This window comes from Opisthocomus hoazin, chromosome 4 (genome assembly GCF_030867145.1).
Source record: "Opisthocomus hoazin isolate bOpiHoa1 chromosome 4, bOpiHoa1.hap1, whole genome shotgun sequence".
Lineage (NCBI taxonomy): Eukaryota > Metazoa > Chordata > Aves > Opisthocomiformes > Opisthocomidae > Opisthocomus > Opisthocomus hoazin.
Window position 1 is genome coordinate 18,745,585 of NC_134417.1, and position 19,860 is coordinate 18,765,444.

The 19,860-nt window shown below is 69.7% G+C and overlaps 4 protein-coding genes across 7 annotated transcripts; 1 reads left to right on the top strand and 3 right to left on the bottom strand.

The window, feature by feature from the left end:
• Positions 1–27: 27 nt before the first annotated feature.
• Positions 28–3,015, bottom strand: ALG3 (ALG3 alpha-1,3- mannosyltransferase). Of its 2 annotated transcripts, none has more exons than XM_075418210.1 (9): positions 2,612–3,015; positions 2,367–2,466; positions 2,140–2,287; positions 1,836–1,996; positions 1,583–1,703; positions 1,085–1,290; positions 770–847; positions 487–564; positions 28–311 (listed from the first exon to the last, which is right to left on the bottom strand). In XM_075418210.1, exons 1-9 carry the CDS (start codon positions 2,763–2,765, stop codon positions 122–124), a joined length of 1,236 nt encoding a protein of 411 aa, XP_075274325.1. In that variant the 5' UTR covers positions 2,766–3,015; the 3' UTR covers positions 28–121. The 2 variants fall into 2 exon arrangements, with proteins under 2 accessions (XP_075274325.1, XP_075274324.1); XM_075418209.1 differs by having other exon boundaries at positions 421–564; positions 2,612–2,814.
• On the top strand, positions 2,780–7,901 carry EEF1AKMT4 (EEF1A lysine methyltransferase 4). The gene is made up of 3 exons (XM_075418211.1): positions 2,780–3,038; positions 3,626–3,909; positions 5,801–7,901. Exons 1-3 carry the CDS (start codon positions 2,867–2,869, stop codon positions 6,101–6,103), a joined length of 759 nt encoding a protein of 252 aa, XP_075274326.1. The 5' UTR covers positions 2,780–2,866; the 3' UTR covers positions 6,104–7,901.
• Positions 7,119–11,233, bottom strand: CAMK2N2 (calcium/calmodulin dependent protein kinase II inhibitor 2). Its single transcript, XM_075418212.1, has 2 exons — positions 10,942–11,233; positions 7,119–8,467 (listed from the first exon to the last, which is right to left on the bottom strand). The coding sequence occupies exons 1-2, from the start codon at positions 11,216–11,218 to the stop codon at positions 8,115–8,117; spliced, it is 630 nt and encodes a 209-aa protein (XP_075274327.1). The 5' UTR covers positions 11,219–11,233; the 3' UTR covers positions 7,119–8,114.
• Positions 11,234–17,141: 5,908 nt separating this feature from the next.
• LOC104339566 (mitochondrial ubiquitin ligase activator of nfkb 1-A) lies at positions 17,142–19,327 on the bottom strand. Of its 3 annotated transcripts, none has more exons than XM_075418213.1 (5): positions 19,254–19,327; positions 18,691–18,830; positions 18,370–18,457; positions 18,168–18,288; positions 17,142–17,991 (listed from the first exon to the last, which is right to left on the bottom strand). In XM_075418213.1, exons 2-5 carry the CDS (start codon positions 18,805–18,807, stop codon positions 17,295–17,297), a joined length of 1,023 nt encoding a protein of 340 aa, XP_075274328.1. In that variant the 5' UTR covers positions 18,808–18,830; positions 19,254–19,327; the 3' UTR covers positions 17,142–17,294. The 3 variants fall into 3 exon arrangements, with proteins under 3 accessions (XP_075274328.1, XP_075274329.1, XP_075274331.1); XM_075418214.1 differs by lacking the exon at positions 19,254–19,327 and adding an exon at positions 19,224–19,238; XM_075418216.1 differs by lacking the exon at positions 19,254–19,327 and adding an exon at positions 19,165–19,184.
• Positions 19,328–19,860: the final 533 nt, after the last annotated feature.

The following is a 19,860-nucleotide window of genomic DNA, read 5'->3' on the forward strand; positions in this document are numbered from 1 at the left end:
CAGTTCCAGGGCTCACCGCCCTCCCGGGATGGCCGGGGCCAGCCTGGGAGCCGGGTGGGGAAGGCGCGGGCAGAAGGGGCAGTCCCAGAGGCCGGGTCCCACCGGCCGGGCGGCCACGCTCTCACCGGGCCTTCTTGGAGATGGCTACGGGACGCCGGCTCGGCTGGGGGGGGTGCAGTGCCGGTGGGGGGGCCGTGCCGTACCAGAGCTGGAGCAGGACGAGTCCGTGGCAGATGTGGAGGGAGAGGGAGCTGCAGACCGTGGAGGGGTAGGTGTTCCAGCAGAGCTCGATCACGCCCAGCAGCAGCACCCTGGAGGGGGGGGAAGCTGGGGGTCAGCATCGTGGGGGACACACACACCAGTCCCCTCGCTCCCAGACCCCCCAGCAGATGGGCGGTCCCCCTCCCCGGCGGCAGGTACTTGGGCATGTGGGCGAGCTTGGCGGTGGGGGTGCACCAGAGTAAGTAGGGCAGCGTGTGGAAATACCAGACGTAGAACTGGTAGTGCAGGGAGCGGCTGCAGCAGATGCCCAGGAAGTTGGAGGAGAAGAGGACAAAGACGATCTGTGCGCCGGCATTAAGGGGACAAACGCAGGAAGCCGGAGGTGCGATCCCACAGCAGCTCCCCAGCCGCACAGCACAGCTCCTGTCCCCAGGACAGCCCAGTCCTGACAGCACCGCAGGACCGGGAGCCTGCAAAGGCCGAGCCCAGGGTCTGCCCTGCCCTGCCTTCTGCCCCCTCCCCTTGCTGCCCACCCTGCCAAAGGATATTGTTGACGGTCAAGGGAGGGGACGGGTGTTTCCTCTCGGCAGGATCCTTCAGCAGAGCCAGGATGCTCTCTTTGGACCTGAGAGGGAAGCACAGATGTCAATCTTGGCTGCTCAAAGCCTCTCCCACCCCGACCTTCCCCTGTGAGCCAGAATGCCTGGGCAGCACGCTCCCCAAAACTGGAACAGTAACTCGCCCCTGCTCCTGCCTGGAACCCCACAACTGCAGCGCTGTGGGGACAGGGGAGTCACGGACCCATATCCCGCCCCGCGGGGGCTGATGGGGACCAGCACCCGTGGGGACCCCCGGGTCTCACCCGTGCCACCGGTGCAGCGCAAAGAGCCCCAGGCCAGCCAGGTGAGCCAGGAGCAGCATGGCGTGGAAAGCCCGATTCTGGAAAACCTCTTCTGGGAGGAAGCGCCAGTTCACCGTCCATTTGAACTGGAACTGGCGGCCCAGGTCGAAGGATCGAGTCAGGTACCCCACAGGGTTGACCAGCAGGAAGGGCAGCCCCAGAACCACCTGCCGGGGAGACACCAGCACCCTCGCAGCGGCCGTAAGCCAGGTCTCGGTCACCCCCACCACCTCCCGAGACCTTCAGCACCGTGTGGGGCGACAGGGACAGCCAGCCAAAGATGGGGGCCCCATGAACGAGATTATTTATCAACCTCCAGCTTGCTGTGTGGGGCCAAATCAGACGCTGCTACCGCTGTGTATGCACCCCAGCCCCCAGGACAGCCAGGTGGGATGCCACGATGCAGGCAGGGCAGCCCCCTACCCCTGCCGACGGGAGCCGATGTGAGCAGGGACCCACCTGGAGCAGGGCACAGATGCAGAGCTTGGGGATACAGCCCAGGAGACCGAACCGCTGGAGGAGGAGGAAGAGCAGTCCAGGCGCAAAGAGCAGGACGTTCATCTTCACGGACACGGCCAGGCTGAGCAGAAAGCTGCATTGCTGCTGCGGCTGCCAGCACAGGTGCCCAGGCAGCCCGCTCCCCGGGGCTGAGCTCGTTCAGGCACGCACCGTGGCACGGAGAGCGGCCCCTGGCCTGCCCCCAGACCCTCACCTGAAGAGGAGGCAGCCCCACGACCAGCGCTCCTCCAGGAAGAGGTTGACGGCAAGGAAGAGGATGGCCATGGCGACGGGGTCGTTAAAGAGCCGCAGGACGAAGATGGAATGGATGCGGTAAGAGGCGCAGCACATGAAGAAGAAAACATACGGGGGGACCTTGCAGGGGACAGAGAGACACGAGGGCAATGAGCAGCCTTGTCCCCCCCGCTGCCACTGAGCCCCCCCAAACCTCCGCCCCCCCAGCCACCATCTCCCGGGTGAGGACAGCGGCGGGGCAGAGACCCCCGGCCCCGGGCTACCTTGCTGGTCCGGCAGTAGATGCGGAAGACGAGGAGGAGGTTGAGCAGGTAGAGGCCGGCGAAGAGGTGCTGCGCCAGGCGGACGTCGGTGCCGCGGCCCGTGGCATAGTACAGGCCCAGGAAGATGTAGACGAAGCCAGCGGGGTAGCTGCGGGGAGACAGGCGTGAGGGGCCGGGCCCTGCGCCCCGCAGGACCCCCGGGGAGCCCCCCCGTGCCCGTCACTCACACCAGCGGCCCGGTGCCACCCTTCAGCCGGGTGTAGTCGAGGGTCCCGTTGGCGAAGCCCTCCACCTCCTCCATGTAGGCCTTCCAGTCGATCTCGGTGTCTGCGGGGAGGGCCGGGGGGGGTCAGGCGGGGGGGGGGGGGTGTGTCCCCCCACTCCAGACCCCGCGGTCCCCCCCCAGGGCCCTTAGCCCCCCCCAGCTCTCCGCTCCAGGGGGATCCCCTCCCAGCCCCCCCCCGGCACTCACAGGGGACCCTGCGGATGACCCAGAGGTTGACGCCGCCCTCGGCCAGGCAGAGGCAGGCGGCCACCAGCGGGGTGTAGCGGGGCTCCAGCAGCGCCGCCCGCCGCTCCCGCCAAGCCCGCCGCAGCTCCGCCGCCGCCCCCCGCCCCGCCGCCATTGCCTGCGCTGCTCCGTGCCGGGTTTCCGCCCGGAGGGTTTTAGGGGAGGCGCAACCGAGACCGGAAGCCGCACGTGTCTGGGGAGGGGGGGGCGCTGGGCATGGAGCGGCGGCGCGCGCCCGCGGCCGACTGGCGGTACCGGCAGCGCCGCTTCTGGGACGAGCGGTACCGGCGGGAGGGCGCCGAGCCCCGGGAGTGGCTGGGGGGGCTCTCCCGCTTCCTCCCGCAGCTGCAGCCCGAGCTGCGCCCCGCCGACCGCATCCTCGTCCTCGGTACGTGCCCCGGCGGCCGGGGAGGGGTCCGGGGGTCGCGCCGGTACGGGCCGCGAGGGGGCGGTGCGGTACCGTGACCCCGCCCGCGGGGTGATTCCCCCCCCCTTCCCCACCGTGGGCTCTCCCGGGGCGGGGTCAGCAGCGCCCGAGCCCCGGCGGGCAGGGGCGGGGCGGGGAGGGCAGGGGCGTGGCGGGCAGGGGAGGGGCGTGGCGAACAGGGGAGGGGCGGGGCATGGAGGGGAGGGGCGGGGCATGGAGGGGAGGGGCGGGGCGGGGGCCTCCCCCCGTGCCCGCCGCACCGGGGGGCCCGCCGCACCGGGGGGCCCGCCCCCCCACCGGGGGCAGACCCCGCTCCGTTCTTCCCGGTGCGGTCCTCAGGGTGCGGGGCCGTGCCCCGCTGCGGCTCCCGGAGCCACACGGTCCCGGGGAGAGGGGGGAGCACCCGGATCCCCCACCCACCCACCCTGGGATGGGGTCTGCCCTCACCCCGACACGCCCACCCGCCAGGAAGGGGGCTAATTAAGACCTAGCCCCGTGCTCGTTAATTAGCAGCGAGGTGATGACCCCGTCCCCCACCCCCGTCGCAGGCTGCGGCACCAGCGCCCTGAGCCACGACCTGCACGAGCTGGGCTACCGCGATATCACCAGCGTTGACTTCTCCCCCGCCTGCATCGCCGCCATGCGCGCCCGCCACGCCCGCTGCCCCGGCCTGCGCTGGGCCGTCATGGACGCCCGCGCCCTCGCCTTCCCCGACGCCGCCTTCGACGTCGTGATGGAGAAGGGCACCCTCGACGCGCTGATGGCGGGGGAGGCCAACCCGTGGGACGTCTCGCCGCGGGCTGCCGCCGACGTGCGGCGGGTGCTGGTGGAGGTACGGGGTCAGGGTGGGCAGCCTGGGGCGTCACCTCACCGCCCTGGGCTTCGATCTCTCGTTAGCCGATCTCTCGTTAGCCGGGGTCCCCATCATCCGGTCCGGGGTTGCCATGGCAACGCCCGTCAGCATCGACAGGGCCGCGGCGTTGCCACGGGGACGGGCGATGCCTCCGGGCCCCGATTAATTGGCGGCGGAGGCAGTGACCGGATTGAAGCTGCCCCCGGCACACAGGGGTGGGGGTCCCGGCAGCCTCCCCCTCCCCCAGGGCAAGAACTGAGAGGATAATTAATGAATTAATTAATCGCTGCCCCTGCCCGGCGCCCTTTGGTGTGGACACGAGGTGCTGGGAGGGTGCTCATGGCTACTGCCCCCCCTCCCCTTCTTGCCCCCCTCCCCCAAGCCCGGGGACCCTCGGCATTGTCCTCGCCCCCCGGGCCCTGCCGGTGCTAACGCCTGTCCTTGTCGCTTGGCCAAACGGTGAGGATTTAGCTCTTCTTTTCTTTTTTTTTTTTCCCCATTTTTAATCCCCCGCTCAATCCCTGCCCTCCCCCGGCACCGCTGGGCACCAGCCTCTGCCCACAGCCGGTCCCCGCTGTCCTCGCCCCCGGGGGGATTCGCCGGGCATTCTTGGGGGGGGAACGGGCTGTGTGGGTCCGGCCAGAGCTGGCAGCCCCCTTCTCCCGGGGGGGCTGGGGTTGTCACAGCCTCTGCCCCGCTGTCCCCGGGCGGGGGGACGCGAGGACCCGAAAACCTGCCGTGCCTGTGGGGATGCCCCGGGGACAGCCCTGTCCCCGCCATCCAGGGTGACGGGTTGGTGCCGGAGCGGGGGAGCAGCCACCCTCGCCCCCCCCCCGAAGGTTCCCTGCGCCGTCTCTAAGCAACGGCCGTTAGCGCTCCGTTAGTTAACGAGGGATGGGATGCAGGGATGCGGGATGCCTCTCGCTGGGACCCCCCTGCACCCCGCAGCTGGGAAGCCGCGCGGGTCCGGCGCTTGGCAGGAGGGACGCTGAGCCGGATGCCCGGGGAGGGAATTCGGGGCCCCACCTTCCCCTTTTCCTGGCCAAACCCAGTAAGGTTTGGTTCAAAAGCCCCCACCCCAGCAGGGGGGGACACACGGACACAGGCCCCCTGCTCCCCTCTCCACCCCTGGCCCCAGCCCATGCCGAGGCGCGGAGCTTCCCAGCGGGATTAAAGCAGCGCTCCGGAAGCCCCCAGCCCTCTCCCCTGCCGCAGTGGCTCTGTGCCCTTGCTGGGGGGGGGTGGATCTGGGGTGTCCCCACCTGGGGGGTGGGGGGGGTGGCTGGGGGGCCGCCTGCCCGCCCCGGGCACTGACTTTGCATGCAGAGCACGCGAGCGCTGGCCGTAAAATGCTTTTGACATTGGATAAAGCCAAGCAAGAAAACTGACGTTCTTTTCCATCCTGTTAGCGGGGGCTTAGTTCCAGCAGGAAGAAAATGGTGATTAAAAGTGTCGGGTCCTTCCCCCCCTACCTCGGACTCTGGGTGTTGGCAGGGGGTGGCACCGGGCGCACTGGGGAGGGGTGGGTGGGACGGGGTCCCCTGCGCTGCTCAGGGTTGGAGTGGGGGGTCCTGCGCCCGGGAGGGCGAAGCTTTTCCCTGCGCCGGGGTTGGGGCTCTGTGCTGTCCGCTGTGGGTGAGGAGTTTTGGGGTGCAGGGAGAGGTTGTGCGTGGGGACCCCCGGGGCTGCAGGTGGTCTGGGGACGTGTCGGAACCGGGGGGCAAGGTTAGGACAGGAGATTTGGGGGTGCTGCGGGAGAGGCTGGGGGGGGGGGGATCTTTGGCAGGTGGCGATGGGGGTCCCCTGCTGGAGGGGGTGAACCTCACTGTGTCCCCTCTCCGCCCCGGCCCGGGGGTTTCTCCTGCCGCAGGTGAGCCGGGTGCTGCGCCCCGGGGGCTGCTTCCTCTCCATGACCTTCACCCAGCCCCACTTCCGCAAGCCCCACTACGCGCAGGAGGCCTTTGGCTGGTCGCTGCGCCACGCCGTCTGCGGGGACGGCGACCCCGGCGCCTTCCACTACTTCCTCTACATCATGCGCAAGGGGCAGCCCCTGGACCCCCTCGACGTGGCCCTGGGGCGCCGGCTGCACCAGCCCCCGCCGCCCCCCGCCCCGCCGCCGCCCCCCGCCCCGCCAGACGACGACGAGGACTACCTCCTTGCCATCGAGCTGTGAGCCGGGGGGGCTTCCCCGGCCTCCCCCCACCCCCCGATAAAGCCTTAAGCTGCCACACTCGCAGGTGGGGGATGAGGGACCGGTGTGTCCCCCCCAGAGCTGCCCGGCGGTGTGAGTAATGGGAGGAAATGGGGTGGGGGGCTTGGCCTGCTCCCAGGGGGGCAGCGGGATGCTCCAGGGAGCAGAGATGCTGTGCCCCTCCCCAGCCCTTCCCTCGCCCGGCTGGAGAGCAGCCAGGGCTCCAGGCTTTGCGGCTGCTAATGAAACCAAATCGGGTTTAATTCCACCCATCCATCTTGTGGGGAGCGGCTCCCTGCTTCCCCCCCCCCCGGCAGCTGGGCTGGGGGCAGGATGGGGAGGTGGGGGGGTGCCTGCTGCCCCCCCATCCTGCCACGGGACCCCCAGCCCGGCCTCCTCAGCTGTGGGGGTGCACAAGGGCACCACGTCCTTGTCACCCCCCCAGCCGGGTGATGGGGGGGTGGTCTGGGCCGTGTCACCGCGGGGCGTGTGTGCAGGCAGGGTGGCACATTTGTGTCCCCCCCCCGTCCCCATCCCCACTCCTGGCCGCGGTGACACCCCCGGTGCGCTGCCCGTGCCTGGGGCTGGCAGCGCGGTGACACACGTGTGCCGGGGCTGGTGACAGGTGTGCCGTCGGGTGCCGGCACGGCCGGCAGCGTGTGGGTGCTGGTGCGTGGGCGCCGGCGTCATGGCTGCTACCGGGGGTGTCCCCAGGGGTCGTTTGGGCTGCAAACCCCCCCCACTCCAGGGTAGGTGACACCAGGTGGGACGGAGGGGACCCCTCTTCGGAGGGACAGGGGTGACGCTGAAGAGGCATGCGCTGCCGGGCTGCTGTTCCAGGCATAAGTGGGTCAGCCGGTGGCTCCCCCCGCACCGGGAGCCGGTGAAGGGCTCCAGGGTCAGCCCCGCTGTCCCCGCCATGCCACCCCATCCCGCAGGCACCCCAAAAACTGGCGGCGGGGAGGGACAGAAAGGAGCAGGCGGCTGCCGGCCTCGCCTCGGTACATGAATGTATTTTATTCATCGCGTTTTGTTCACCAGTACAGTGAAAAATGGCATTTAAATTTACAATGGATCATTCGTAGAACATCATGACACAAGTATCTTTTTTTTTTTTCCTTTTTTTTTGTGTAGTTTTTTTTTCCCCTTGGTTTTGTTTTTTGTTTGGTGGTTTTTGTTGTGGGTTTTGTGGTGTTTTTTTTTTTTGCGTCGTCGTCTCCGTAAATGCCACTCGTAGGTTATTGAAAAAGATGACGAGTTTCTCATGCACATCAGACCCCCCCCCCCGAGAAGCTTCTTAAAAAATAAAATTAAATTAAAGTACAAAATTAAAAACAACGACTCAGGCCGGTCCCTGCCTTCCCTAGTCCCCTTCCCGGCCCCACCACCCTCGAGCAAGGGGCAGTGCCGGGACCCCCTGGCACCCGCAGCCGGCCCCGGTGGGCTCTGCCCCGGTGCTGCCGGGGGGGGGGGGGACTGCGGCGGCCGATGGTGCTGCCAAACCCTCCGGCCAGCCCCACTGCCGGTGCTGGGGGTCAGGCCGGGGGGTCCCTGCTCCCCTCCCTGCGTCTTCGGCTTCCCTTATGCACCCTCCATCGTTCTGTGCCCCCCCTCTTTATTTTTCCCCCCTCGGTTTTTTCTTTTTTTTTTTTTTCTTATGGAAAAAAATATGAACCATTTTTGCTTGCTTGTTTGTTTGTTTGTTTTCCCGATACGGTTACTTCGACATCTCAACGTCAGCAGATTGTTTTTAACAAAGATTCGGATATAAAAATACAAATATGAGGAGTTTCTGTTTAAAAAGAAGCGTGCTGGAGTGGTGGGGCTGACCCTCGGCCCCAGGACCGGGCGCCCGGGCCACCAAGCTCATGCAAAAAACGATGGAGCAAAAAATGTCTCTGGACAGCAGCGCTCCCCACCCCGCTCCCCCCCCCGCCCCTACCCGCTGGTGGGGCCCGATCCGTCCCCGGGATTCGGGGGGACACCCCCCACCTCACCTCCCCCCGTCAAGGTGGTTGGGGGGGCCCGGACCCCCCCGGGGAGGGAGGGGGTCTCTGTGTCCCCCCCCCCCGCCCCATCCCCGGGGGAAGCGGAGGGGTAAAGTGCATGGCTCGGGAGGGGGGTGGGGGTGGCCGCTGAGCCCCCCCCGCGCCGGGGGGGGTGGGGGGGGGCACGGGCACGGCCTCCCCCGCCCGGTGGTCGCCCAGGCAGCATGCGGGGCCGGGCTGGGCGCAGGGCAGGGCCCGCGGTGGGTGCTGGCGGCGGGTCCCGGCTTTACACCCCCCGGCGGCGACTTCTCCGTCATGCCCTTCAGCACCTCGTCTATCCGGTCATCCTCGATCACCACTGCGGGGACAGGCGGGGGGGGGGGTGGGGGTGGGCGAGGGGACGCGGACCCAGCCCCTGACCCCCCCCTCACCCCGGCTCTCACCCCGCTCGCCGCTCCCGGAGGGCTCCAGATGTGCCCCCCCCCTCCCCCCCCGCAGTCCAGATGCTGGGGCGCAGGTGGGTGCAATGGGGATGGGGAGGGGGATACCCAACCACCTCCCCGGCCCGCGTTGGGTAGGGGCAGGCCCCCCCCTGCAGCCAGCCGGCCGCCTCCGAATGGGTGGTTTGGGAAGGGGGGGGCAGGAATAGACCAGGAAGGACCCCCCCCCCCCCCCCTCTCTGCGGCAGGCGCTGATGAGAGCAACAGGACTGGAATGGGTAATGACCCAGCGGGGGGGGGCACCGCCAGCTCGGCGGGGGCGGCAGCCAGACCCCTGTCACCAGCATCACCCCCCCCCCCCGCCATCGGCATCGCCGCCGGGGGAGGCGGACAGCCCCCCCCGGCAGTGTGGCGGGCTGCACGGACCCCCCCCCCCCCCCCCGGCATCACCCTCCAGACAGCCGCCCCCCAGCATCACCCGCTGGGCAGCACCCCACTGGGAGGCTGGACAGACCCCCATCAGCAGCACCACCGGGGGGCTACACAGACACCCCCCCCATCAACATCACCGGCTGGGCAGGACCCCCCCCCATCACCATCACCCCCGGGGGGCTAGACAGACACCCCCCCCCAATATCACTACTGGGGTGCTCAGCTACCCCCCCCCGGGGGGCGGATTGGCTAATCCCCCCCCCATCACCAGCATCACCGGGGGAGCACCCAGCCCCCCCCCATCCCCCCCGAGGGGGAACCGGCCCTCACATCGCCCCCGGGGGGGGCTGCGAGACCCAGCCACCGCAAAGGGGGGGGCGGGATGAGCGGGCAGCGGCTCACCCCCCCTCGGGGCTGGGGTGTATCTGTGCTGGGGGGGGGGCTCTGTCGTGTCCCCCCCCCCGTTTTGCCCCTGCGGCTCAAGGAGGGGTGTTTGCCTATGGGGGTCCCAAGCAGGCGGGGTGGTGGCTGCAGGGAGAGGGGGGGGCCGTTATCGGGGGGTCCCCAAGGCGTGCAGGAGGATCAGTGGTGACAGATTGGGGTGCGGGGGGGGGGCATTTATTTGGGTCCTGATGGAAGCAGGGGAGCTGCTGATGGGGGTCTCTGAGGCAAGCAGTAAAGGGGGGGGGGCACACAGGTTCACGGAGTCCTGGGGGGACACTAAACCGGGGGGGGGGCTGTTTGTTGATCGGCATCGCCGGCGGCTGCTGACGGGGGTCTCTGCGGCAGGCAGAAATGTGGAGGGGGGGGGGTTATGGGGCTGGGGGGCCCGTTCCTGGTGCCGCTGGGGGGGTTGTTTATAGGGATGGGGGGGGCAATCCAAGGCAATGTGGGGACAATCCCAGGGGTGCTGAGGAGCAGTTCCGGGGGGGTCCCGGGGGCATTCGCGGACGTGCCGGGGGGCAGCCCCGGGGGTGCTGCGGGGTGGTCCCGGGGGTGCTGCGGAGGGTGTGGAGCAGCGCTGGTGTCTGGAGCTGGGGACGGGGGGGTCCCGCGGCTCTAGGGCAGTGCCGGGTGCCGGTCGCAGAGCTGGGGGTCCCGGGGATGCCGGGGGGCAGTGCCGGGGATGATGTGGGGCAGAGCTGGAGATGCTGGGGATGCCGGGCTGGGGATACTGAGGGGCAGAGCCGGGGGTCCTGCGGGGCAGTGCCGGGGGTGCCAGGGGACGGCGCTGGGGACGCAAGGCAGAGCTGGGACCCCCAGGGATGCTGTGGGGCGATGCCGATGGCGCCGGGGGGGGCAGCGCCGGGGACGCACCGGCAGGTGCCGGGGGTACCGGGGATGCGAGGGCAGAACGGAGGGTCCCTGGGATGCTGTGGGGCGGCGCTGGGGGATGCCGGGGGGCAGCGTCGGGGATGCGGCAGGGCAGATCCGAGGGTCCCGGGGATGCCCCGAGGGTCCCGGGGATGCCGGGGGGCAGTGCTGGGGATGCAAGGACAGAGCCGTGGGTCCCAGGGATGCCGTGGGGCACAGCCGGGGACGGAAGGACCGATCCGGGGATCCCGGGGATGCCGTGGGGCAGACCCAGGGGTCTCGGGGATGCCGTGGGGCAGAGCCGAAGACGCAAGGACAGACCCGGGGATGCTGTGGGGCAGATGCGGGGGTCCCGGGGATGCCGGGGGGCAGTGCTGGGGATGCAAGGACAGAGCCGGGGGTCCCGGGGATGCCGTGGGACAGAGCCGGGGACGCAAGGACAGACCCGAGGATGCCGTGGGGCAGATGCGGGGGTCCCGGGGATGCCGGGGGGCAGAGGCGGGGGTCCCGGGGATGCCGGGGGGGCAGCGCTGGGGATGCAAGCGCCGGTGCCGGGATGCCGGGGATGCCACAGGGCAGGCGCGGGGGTTGCGGGGCTGCCGCGGGGCTGAGGCGGGGGGTCGGGGGGGGGGGGGTCGGGCGGTACCTCTCTTGGCTCGGCCGATCTGTCCCAGCTTGGGGGGCCGCTTGCCCTGGTTGCCCCCGAAGAAGGCGTTGGTGTCCTGCAGCCGGCAGCTGAAGGGCAGCTCCCCGGCCTCGGGCTCGGCGCCGTAGCGGCCCACCTTGTCCTCGCCGTAGGGCAGCACCTGCGACATGGCGGGGGCCGAGCGGGCCGAGCCGCGCCGCGCCGAGCCGGGAGCCGGTCTGCGGCGGCGGCGGCGGCGGCGGGGAGGAAACCCGGGCGGAAGGATGAAGTCATGCATCCGGGGGGAGCGGGGACCCCCCCCTCGGCGGGGGGGCGGCTCCGGAGCGCCGCGGCCCGGTACCGCACGGGGGGGACGGGGGGGACGGGGACCCCCGCGGCCGGTGCCCGGCGCCCGCCCGGTTGGGATGGGGGGGGAGGACGGAACACGGACACCCCTGGCTCAGCCCCCGCCGCGTCCCCAGGGCAGCCTGGTCCCCTCGGCGCAGCCTTGCCGGGGCGTTCACCCCAATTCGGGGGTGCCCCTAAACGCGGGGTGCCCCTGTGGAGCGGGGAGCGCTCGGCACAGCCGGATATCCCCGCGTCGGGCAGCCGGGGACCACCAGGCACAGCCGGGCCCTGGCCCAGCGCGCCAAGATGATGACAAACAGACACCCCATCCCCCCCCAACACCCCACTCCGGTCCCGCAGACCACCTCGAGCACCCCCAGCCCCGAGCCTCCTGCAGCCCAGCAGGCTCAACCCCCCCAGACCCCCCAGGCCAGCTCCCACCCCGGGTCTCCCCAGCCAGGTTGTCCGGAGCCCCCCGCTGTGCCCCTTGCTCAACACCCATCCAGGCACCCCCTCCCACAGCCCCCCCAGTGCTGGGGTCACCCTTTGGGGCCACGAGGTCCTGCCCCAGCCCCTGCCAGCCCCCTTGACCCTCCGTGTGTGGGTCCCTGCACACGCATGTGCATGTGTGTGTACATGTGTGCCCATTTGCGTGTGTTCACAGGGCTGCGGGGGGCACGTGGGTGTGATTCGCAGGTGCCCATGAGCGTGGCCACACAGGGGCCGTGCCCCTGGATGCCCCTTGCCCCAGGGTTTGGCCCTTCCCTGGGGGCTGCTGTCTGCAGACAAGGGGAAGGGGAGCCATCCCCCGTGGGGATCTGCCGTGGGTCAGCGAGCAGAGACCCACGAGAGTGGCCCCAGCACCATGCCAGAGCCCCATTTGTGTCCCCCCTGCACACTCCTGCCCCACACCCACCTTGGCCCTGTCCTCCTGCATTTTCCACTGCCAGGGCAGTGATTGCGCTAATCGGCATCGCTGGCCCTGAGCGGCCTCACCTGGAACCCCCCATCCTGGCCACCTGGGGCTGGGGGGCTATTTAAGCTCAGGCTGGGGCTGCTGCTCCTCACCTGAGCTGTGGGTATGGCTCTGGCCCCTGGGCTTGGCTGGGCCCTGGGCAGGATGATGGTACAGGCTGGTTGGAGAGGGCCACCCTGTCACAGCACAGCCTGTTCCGGCTGCTCTCTCACATCCAGGCCCCACTGCCCCACTGGGCTGCAGCCAAGCCGGAGCCCTGCGCAGCAGCAGAATTTGCCAGCCCCATATGAGCCCCGGGAGAATCTCACTTGGGGCATTTCCAGGGAGCGAGAGCGGGGTTGTGCAGACAGCCCTGTGGACCATCTCTCCATGCTGGCATCTCCGTGGCCTGAGATCCTGTTGAAAGGTGTTGCAGAAGAGTCCGGCGGGTTCATGCAGGAGGGCAGGTGCTTCTATTTTGGGAAGGCTCAGCCGTGCCTTTCCCTTTGTGCTGGGCTCTGCAGAGCGCGGGTCCCCACTGTCCCCTCCCGGAGCAGAGACGGGGAGGGACGGGGGGCAGCGGTGCCCGCTCTCCACTGGCGAGGCAGCGCCGTTATTCCTGCCTTTGCTGAGGAACCAGCTTGAACTTTTTCATGTGATGGCTTCTGCTCCCGCAAAAAGCGCCTGGGGAAAATAGGCGAGAGGCCCACGCTGAGATGTGGCCTGCTTTCCCCATCACCGAGCCCACGTGCCGCTGCCCGTGGGCAGGGACAGGCAGCCCGTGGCACGCGCGGGGCCGGGGGTGAGCGAGAACAGGAGCAGATGGGCCGTGTGGGATGTGAGCGGGGCTGGTGCTGCGCTCCGGGAGGGTTTTTCAGCCCGGTGGGCTGCTGGGGAGAGGCTGGAGAGGGGTCACCCTGGGAATGGCCCCACTTATCCTGCAGCTGCATCTGTACAGTGCCTTGCACCCATGGGACATGTTTGGCTGTGGGGTGGGGGGGAGCTCTGTGGGGCTGGCTGTGGTCTGGGGGTGTGGGGGGGACCCCCCACCCAGCCCGGGCAGGATTTGTGCCAGCACAGCTGGGCTGCAGATGGGACAGGGCAGCGCTGTGTCTCCGGGCACTGCGTCTCTCCTTGGGACACCTCTCGTCCCTGGCTCCCCGAAGGTGCAGCTGGTCATGCATTCCCGGGGGCAGAGGAGGCACCAGGGACCTGAAGGTGGGTGGGAGGGTGGGCAGGGGGACGCAGGAGGGACCCCATCCTCATCCCCTGCCAGGTGCCGTGGTGAGCTGGACTGCGGGCCCTCCTTCCCCTGGCACTCATCCCACCTTCGTTATCCGCCTTTTAGCAGCCACGCAATCTCCTCTCTCGCTTCCTTTGCAGCCTTTTGTCCCACACAAAGCCGGTTCCAGCGGGAAGACGGGGCTGTGGGCGCGGGAAGCAGGTGGCTCTTCCTGCCCTGGCTCCTTCAACCTGGGCTGCAGGCCCCAAGCTGGGACACCTTGCAGGTGATGCAAGGGCTGGGGGCTGGCCGTGACCCCCCGGGGATGGATATGGGGCAGGGCAGGGGGCACGCAGCAGGGCTCCCAGCTGCAGTGGGGCTGGCGATGGGGATCGATGCTCCAGGAACCTACCGGTGCCCACCGTGACCCAGCCCCGCAGCTGGGTGCTGCCCCGAGTGGGGATTCGGGTGCCAGCCTTGGGTGCTGTGATGGAGGTGGGAGGGGTTTCCCTGCGGTCACTGGTGCTCCAAGTGAGTTTACAGTGGAGAAACGCCCTGTGCGTGGTGGGGTATGTCCTGCGAGAGCTGGGCAGGATGGGAGCACCGGGTGATCCTCCAGGCCTGGCAGGGACGGGGTCGGTGATCTGGCACTGGATGACAGGGAGCTTGGAGGGGGCAGGAGACATCAGCCACCAGACCTGGGGCTTTCTCTGCTGCAGGTCCAGGAGCTCATCAGTGCCGCCACCCGGGGCTGGTGCCACGGGGCTGGGGGCTGCGGAGGCGTGCCTGGGGGCCGGCTCGGGTGCCTCCATCTGTGCTGCCTCCAGCCCTGCCAAGAAACGTGAAATGGCCCTTCTGCTCCGCGGCGGGGACAGCTGCGGCCCGGGGGGCCTCACCGGGCGCCAGCTCCCTGCTGCCAGCACTGCCGCGCTCTCCGAGCACCCGTCCCCATCCCTGCGCGGGGCACGGACGAAGGTCACCGACGAGGTCGGGGATGCCTCCCCCCTTGGCTATGGCTGCCAGCTCCCGGTAGCCATGTGGGTGGGGACGGCGCCGGGCGCGCTGCCTGTGCCGTGGTCGGGCAGCTCCTTCTTACGGGCATTTTGGGAGAGCGGAGACGCGCACCGGGGCTGGGCGGAGGGGGTGGCTCTGCCGACGGTTGTGGTGGCCCTCATCACTGTGACGGGGAGATGCTGGGGGACAGGGCATGGGCACCCTGCTGTGGGTGAGCCCGGGGCAAGCGCGGGTGGGCAGCATGCCCCTCGCCCTGCGCTGTCCCTGCAGCCGGCGGTGTGGGAAGGTGAGGCCAAGGAGCCATCCCTGGAGGGACATCGCCTTTCCAGGGAGGAAGGGCTCCAGCCCTCGCAGAGAGCTGGGGCCAGCCAGCAGGTTGTCACCAGCAAGATGAGTTTGTCCATCCCGGTGCACAGCCTGGCTTCGGGAAGACGGTGCTCCCAAGGTTGGGGGGTGGAAGAGGGATGACACTGTCCGCATCCCTCACATGAGCTGCCCGGGGCACAGCCACGGCCCCAGCGATGCCAGGGCTGTGTCTGAGCAGATGGGCACCCCCAGCATGCTGCCTGGGGCAGGGGGGAGCATGGGGGTGGAGGCCGACCCCAGGGGGTGTGAACAGCCCTGCTGGGGTGTGAGGCTCCATCCTCGTCTGTCACCACATCTCTGGTCACCATGGCAACAGACAGGGTGGCAGCTGGGAGTGGGCTGGCAGCCCCTGGGGGTGCGGGTAGGGGCCATGGGACCCTGCGGGGGGTGGGGGGGCTGCAGCTGGCAGGACCCCTGGGTCCCTCTTGGGCCCTGCGTGGCAGGGAGGGAGGCTGGGCAGGGCTCAGCCCGGGCACTGTGAGCCGGGATGGCGGACAGTGGGTTCGGCTGGGGGCATGGGCGCTGCGGCACAGCCCCTGTGCTGGGCGGTTTGGCACGGCCAGGCTTTGGCTGAGCCGAGCGGTTGAGTCACGCTGCTGCCCGGCACGGTGCCAGGCAGGGCTGCTCGGTGTGGGTCTGTGTGTCCAGGCCACCGCGGGGCCGGTGGCCTCCCAAGGTGGGGATACAGGGTAGGGCACCTTCCCTGTGTGGCTCCAGCACAGGGGATGGGTCCCCTGCCCCGGGCACCCTCGGCACCCATGGGGACGGAGGGGAGCGGGTGGCTGTGGGTCCTTCTCTAGCTGTCCCCGTCCCTGGCTGCCTGCCGGGGCCCGGGGAGCGAGGCGAGCAGTCTCGGGGAGCATGGGCCCCCCCACCCCGGCCCACGCACCCACTGGTGCCAGCAGCTCTTGGCACGTGGGGAGTGTGTTCCTGGCAGCCCAGCCCTCGCCCATCTGGTATTTATCTGCTTCCCGAAATCCCTCCTGCTGTGGGGGGGATGCCCGGCTCCGGGGGGGACGCGGGCCCCACTGCTCACTCTGCGGCATGGGAGACGTGGAGCTGATGGGAGGGAGAGGCTGGGCTGAAAGATGGCGAGAGGAGAAGGGACCCTACCACCCTGAAAATGGATGTGGGTCCTGGAAGGTTTCGCTGGGTGCTCTGGGGCATCATGGCTGGCTGTGGGCCCTGGGGGCAACACCACAGGAGCACCTTCGCCCCCGGCTCCAAACTGGGGCTGCTGCCCCAGGGAGGGCACATCATCCCCCCTCCCAAGGCTGCTGTCTGGCTCCCAGAGGCCTGCCTTACGCCCCCCCCCAAATCCTGGGCGCCCCGAAGCCGCAGGAGCCAGGAGAGCCCGTGGGTTGCCTGGGCAACTGCAGCCAGGCAGTGATGGGGAGCGGTCCAGGGGAGCGGTTGCCATGGAGACCGGAGGAGCGCGATTGCCTTGGCAACAGCCCTGTTCCTTCCCCCCCCCCCCCCCCCCCCCCCCTTCGGGGCTGCATTCTGAGGAGAGGCACCCCAGCCAGGGGTCCCCTGCCCACCACCCACCGGTGAGCGTGCACCTGGGACGGCTCCCCGGGTGGGGAGGGAGGCGGCAGTGCCCTCCCGACCCCCCCTCCGGGCAGAGCCCCGGCCGCCAGCGCGTCCCCGGGCTTCACGGCGCGAAGGATGAGGCGAGGCCGAGCTCTGCTCCTTGGCTTTATCACCACACACACCGCTGCAAGCCGCTCCTGGCGCTGGTCCCAGCAGGGCAGCGAAGCTGGGCATACTGGGGACTGGTGGCACGGGCAGGCTCCGGGGTCCCCCAGGGCTGTCCTCCTGCTCCTGGAGCAGGGACCCTGTGGAGAGGGACGGAGGGACGCTGTCCCCCTCCCTGGGTGGCAGGGCAGCTGGCGAAGGGGCACACGTCATCGCCACCAGCCCCCTGGGTGCCCTGTGCGGTCTGGGCAGCGGCTGTAGGCACACGGATCGTGGGGGGACGGCCAACGGCGGCACCAAGGTGCGTCACTGTGGCGGGTCTCCATCACCCCACCGTGGCGGCTGTGTCCCACCAGCCCTGGTGCCACCCCCACCATCCTCCCCACGGGCAAAGCCACACGCTGGAAAAGCCAAACAAGGGAAAAAGACCGCCAGGGAGGTCAGGGCTGGGCACGGGGCAAACAGCCCCCTGCCAGAGGAACGCCCCGGTGTGGGGCTGGGCACTTGGCCCCTCGGCTCAGGCACCGAGTCTGCCTCCCCCAAGCCTTCATGTTTTGGCGGGGCGGGGGATGCCTCTGGCAGACAAAGGGAGGATGAGGAGGCTATAACTCCTCCTCCCCCCCCCCCCCCCCCCCCAAAGGCACACCAGGACCCTTTCCTCCCCAAACAAATCATGCAGCTGCACACAAGGGGACAGCTGAGAGTTCTGCAGGCTCTGGGCTCAGCTTGGTTCAGGCTGCCCCTCCCTGGGACCCCCCCTCCCCGGTGCTCTCAGGCCTGGTAGAGGGGCACCACGCGGTCAATGGGCCCCCGGCAGATGGGGCAGAGGCGGGCGGGCAAGGCCTGGAAGCAGTGGAAGCAGCAGCAGATGTGGCCGCAGCCCAAGAGGACGCACTCGCGGGGCCGCGTCAGGCAGATCACGCACGAGTCCTCGGGCCCCTCGTCCCCGGCCACCTCGTCGTCCGGCTCCTTGTCCTCGCGTCGCTGCCCAAGGCGGCCGCGGCGGTAGGCACGGCACAGGGCGAGCAGGAGGACGGCCAGGCCGGCCGCAGCGCATAGCACGGCCACCCCCTTCCAGAGCCTGCTGGCCGACTCCAGCTCGGCCAGCACCGTCTGCCAGTCCCCCAGGCAGAGGAAATACTCGCCCCCCTGAGCGGGTGGCTGGAGGTGCAGCGAGCCGTCGGGGTGCAGGGCCAGCTCCCCGATGCCCGTCAGCCCAGCCCCCACCCGCAGCATCTCCTCCGTCTCCAGGATGCCCTTGGGCTTCTCCCCGCTCAGGTACTGGCCCAGCAGGTCACGGAAGCCGTGGGCCGGCTGCTGGAACCGCTCGTACACCGTCTCCAGCGGCAGGCAGGCGGCTCGGAGCGGGCTCTCCACGCTCACCTGTGTCACCGCCTCGGCGTCCGGTGAGGCCAGCAAGAAGGGAACGGTGTAGACCTGCTCCGAGAGCACCCGCTCGCTCTCGCTCCTGCAAGCGAAGAGCGCGGTGCTGAGATTTGGGCAACTTTCAGCTCCCGAGGCTAAGCCCAGGGTAGGGACTAGAGCCTTTAACTGAGCTGCTTTCTGCCTCTCGAACGGCCCCAGAGGATGAGGTCTGGACGCACCGGTGCAAGCCAGCCCCTGCCATCCCCTCCCATCGCTCACCAGCTCCGGGCCAAGCTGTTCCAGATCAGCCGATGTTCTTTCAGAAGCAGTTTCTGGATCACGCCCTGCAGCCCCTCATGGTAATGGCTGCTCAGCGCAGCCTTGGCTGGCAGCACTATCCCTAAGGACCAAGGGATGCATCACGGACAAAGGAGCAGAGCCCAGCCCCTGTCCCCGGCCTGGGGCCACAGGGACTCCTTACCTTCCAGGGCAACATAAGGCAGGCACCTCCCATCAGCCGCAGACACCAGTGCGGGCAAAGCGTCATCAACCTGGAGCTTTGGGGCCTCCTGGAAGAGCAAGGACTGAGCGTGAACACGGGCAGGGGCAGGGGGTGGGTCATGCACGGCTTTGTGGAGATCTGCAGCAGGATGTGACCTGCCTGGTGCTGGGCATCGTGACATCGGTGGAGGATGCAGTGGGCTGCAGCCATCAGTGAGGCGCACCCAAATCAAAGGCTCTGGGCCGAGCAGTGTAGGGAAGGGACAGCGGGCGGAAGAGAGCATCTGAGGGACAGGGCTACCTGTATGCGTGCCACAACTCCGGCTTTCTTCCTGTACAGGTAGTAGAAGAGGCCGGAGAAGGCGAGGCTGGAGCCCAGACACAGCAGCTCCCCGGGCGTGATGGGCGGCGCATCCATGATGCCAGGCTCAGGCAGCACGCCTGCAAGGTGAGCGTGTGGGCTGGGGACAGGGCCGGGTTGGCCCAGGGGCAGGGACCTCCCAGCACCCCCATCCCCAGGGCAGGGACCTCCCAGCGCCCCCGTGCCCAGGGCCAGGGACCTCCCAGCACCCCTGTTCCCAGGGCAGGGACCTCCCAGTGCCCCTGTCCTCAGGGGCAGTTCAGCTCCAGCACCCACGGGTGCCCGGCAGCCCTGGCCCGACTCAGCACCCCTCGCCCAGCCTGGGTCCGGAGCCGCCCGTCTCGGCCTGCACCCAGGATCGGGCCGAGGCCCAGCGCCCATGGCCCAGCCTGGGCCTTGCACCCAGGGCCCCACCTAGGCCCGGCCCAGCCCCGCGGTCCGGGCCCACCCCGGCTCGGACCCAGCCCCCTAGGCCCGGCCCGGCCCCGCCGCCCGCCGCTCACCCCGGCCCGGCCCCGCCGCCCCCTGCTGCCCCCCGAGGCCGGAGGCGCCCAGGCCCGGGCCCTGGCCCCGCCGCGCTGCTTGCTGGGAAATGGAGTGCGGCCCCCCGTGGCGCGGCGGCGGGGCGGGCCGCGACCGGAACTACAGCTCCCAGCGTCCCCCGCGCCGAACTACGGCTCCCGTCGGGCCCTGCGTCTGCAGCCGACGGGACCACAACTCCCGGCGGCCTTTGCGCCCCCCGCCCGGTGCCTGGCGGGGTCCCGGTGCAGAGGCGGGGGTGCGGGGGTGCAGGACCCCGGTGCGGGGGGCCCGGCCAGGACAGGCTCCGGGCGCTCTGCCCCAGCCTCACCCAGAGCCGCTCTCGGTGTCCCCCGGCCGCCCCGCTCGGTGCCGGCCGGCAGCACGGCCCCCGCCCCCTCCTTCCAGTGGCCGAGGGGTCTCCCGTGCCCGCCCCCCAGGACACCCCCTCGGTCCCCCGGGGTGTCCCCTCCCCCGGGGTGCCTCCTCTCCCCCACGCCCCCGGGTTTTGGGGCACCCCCGGCTCCAGAACCCCCCCCACCCCCCTTCCCCGCCGCCGCCAAGGACCCGGAGCCGCCGCAGTACGTGGAA

Bases quoted from the DNA above. Each gene is read 5' to 3' on its own strand.
- ALG3 (XM_075418209.1), bottom strand. From the start codon at position 2,765: ATGGCGGCGGGGCGGGGGGCGGCGGCGGAGCTGCGGCGGGCTTGGCGG. The intron at 565-769 runs TATCCTTTGGCA...TGCCGGCGCACA, and splicing joins CCTCCCTTGACCGTCAACAA to GATCGTCTTTGTCCTCTTCT. The intron at 312-420 runs GTACCTGCCGCC...CCCCCCCTCCAG, and splicing joins AAGCTCGCCCACATGCCCAA to GGTGCTGCTGCTGGGCGTGA.
- EEF1AKMT4 (XM_075418211.1), top strand. From the start codon at position 2,867: ATGGAGCGGCGGCGCGCGCCCGCGGCCGACTGGCGGTACCGGCAGCGC. The intron at 3,039-3,625 runs GTACGTGCCCCG...CCCCCGTCGCAG, and splicing joins CGACCGCATCCTCGTCCTCG to GCTGCGGCACCAGCGCCCTG. The intron at 3,910-5,800 runs GTACGGGGTCAG...CTCCTGCCGCAG, and splicing joins TGCGGCGGGTGCTGGTGGAG to GTGAGCCGGGTGCTGCGCCC.
- CAMK2N2 (XM_075418212.1), bottom strand. From the start codon at position 11,218: ATGCATGACTTCATCCTTCCGCCCGGGTTTCCTCCCCGCCGCCGCCGC. The intron at 8,468-10,941 runs GTACCGCCCGAC...CTGTCCCCGCAG, and splicing joins GATCGGCCGAGCCAAGAGAG to TGGTGATCGAGGATGACCGG.
- LOC104339566 (XM_075418213.1), bottom strand. From the start codon at position 18,807: ATGGATGCGCCGCCCATCACGCCCGGGGAGCTGCTGTGTCTGGGCTCC. The intron at 18,289-18,369 runs GTAAGGAGTCCC...CTTGGTCCTTAG, and splicing joins GCCTTATGTTGCCCTGGAAG to GGATAGTGCTGCCAGCCAAG. The intron at 17,992-18,167 runs GTGAGCGATGGG...CTTCGCTTGCAG, and splicing joins AACAGCTTGGCCCGGAGCTG to GAGCGAGAGCGAGCGGGTGC.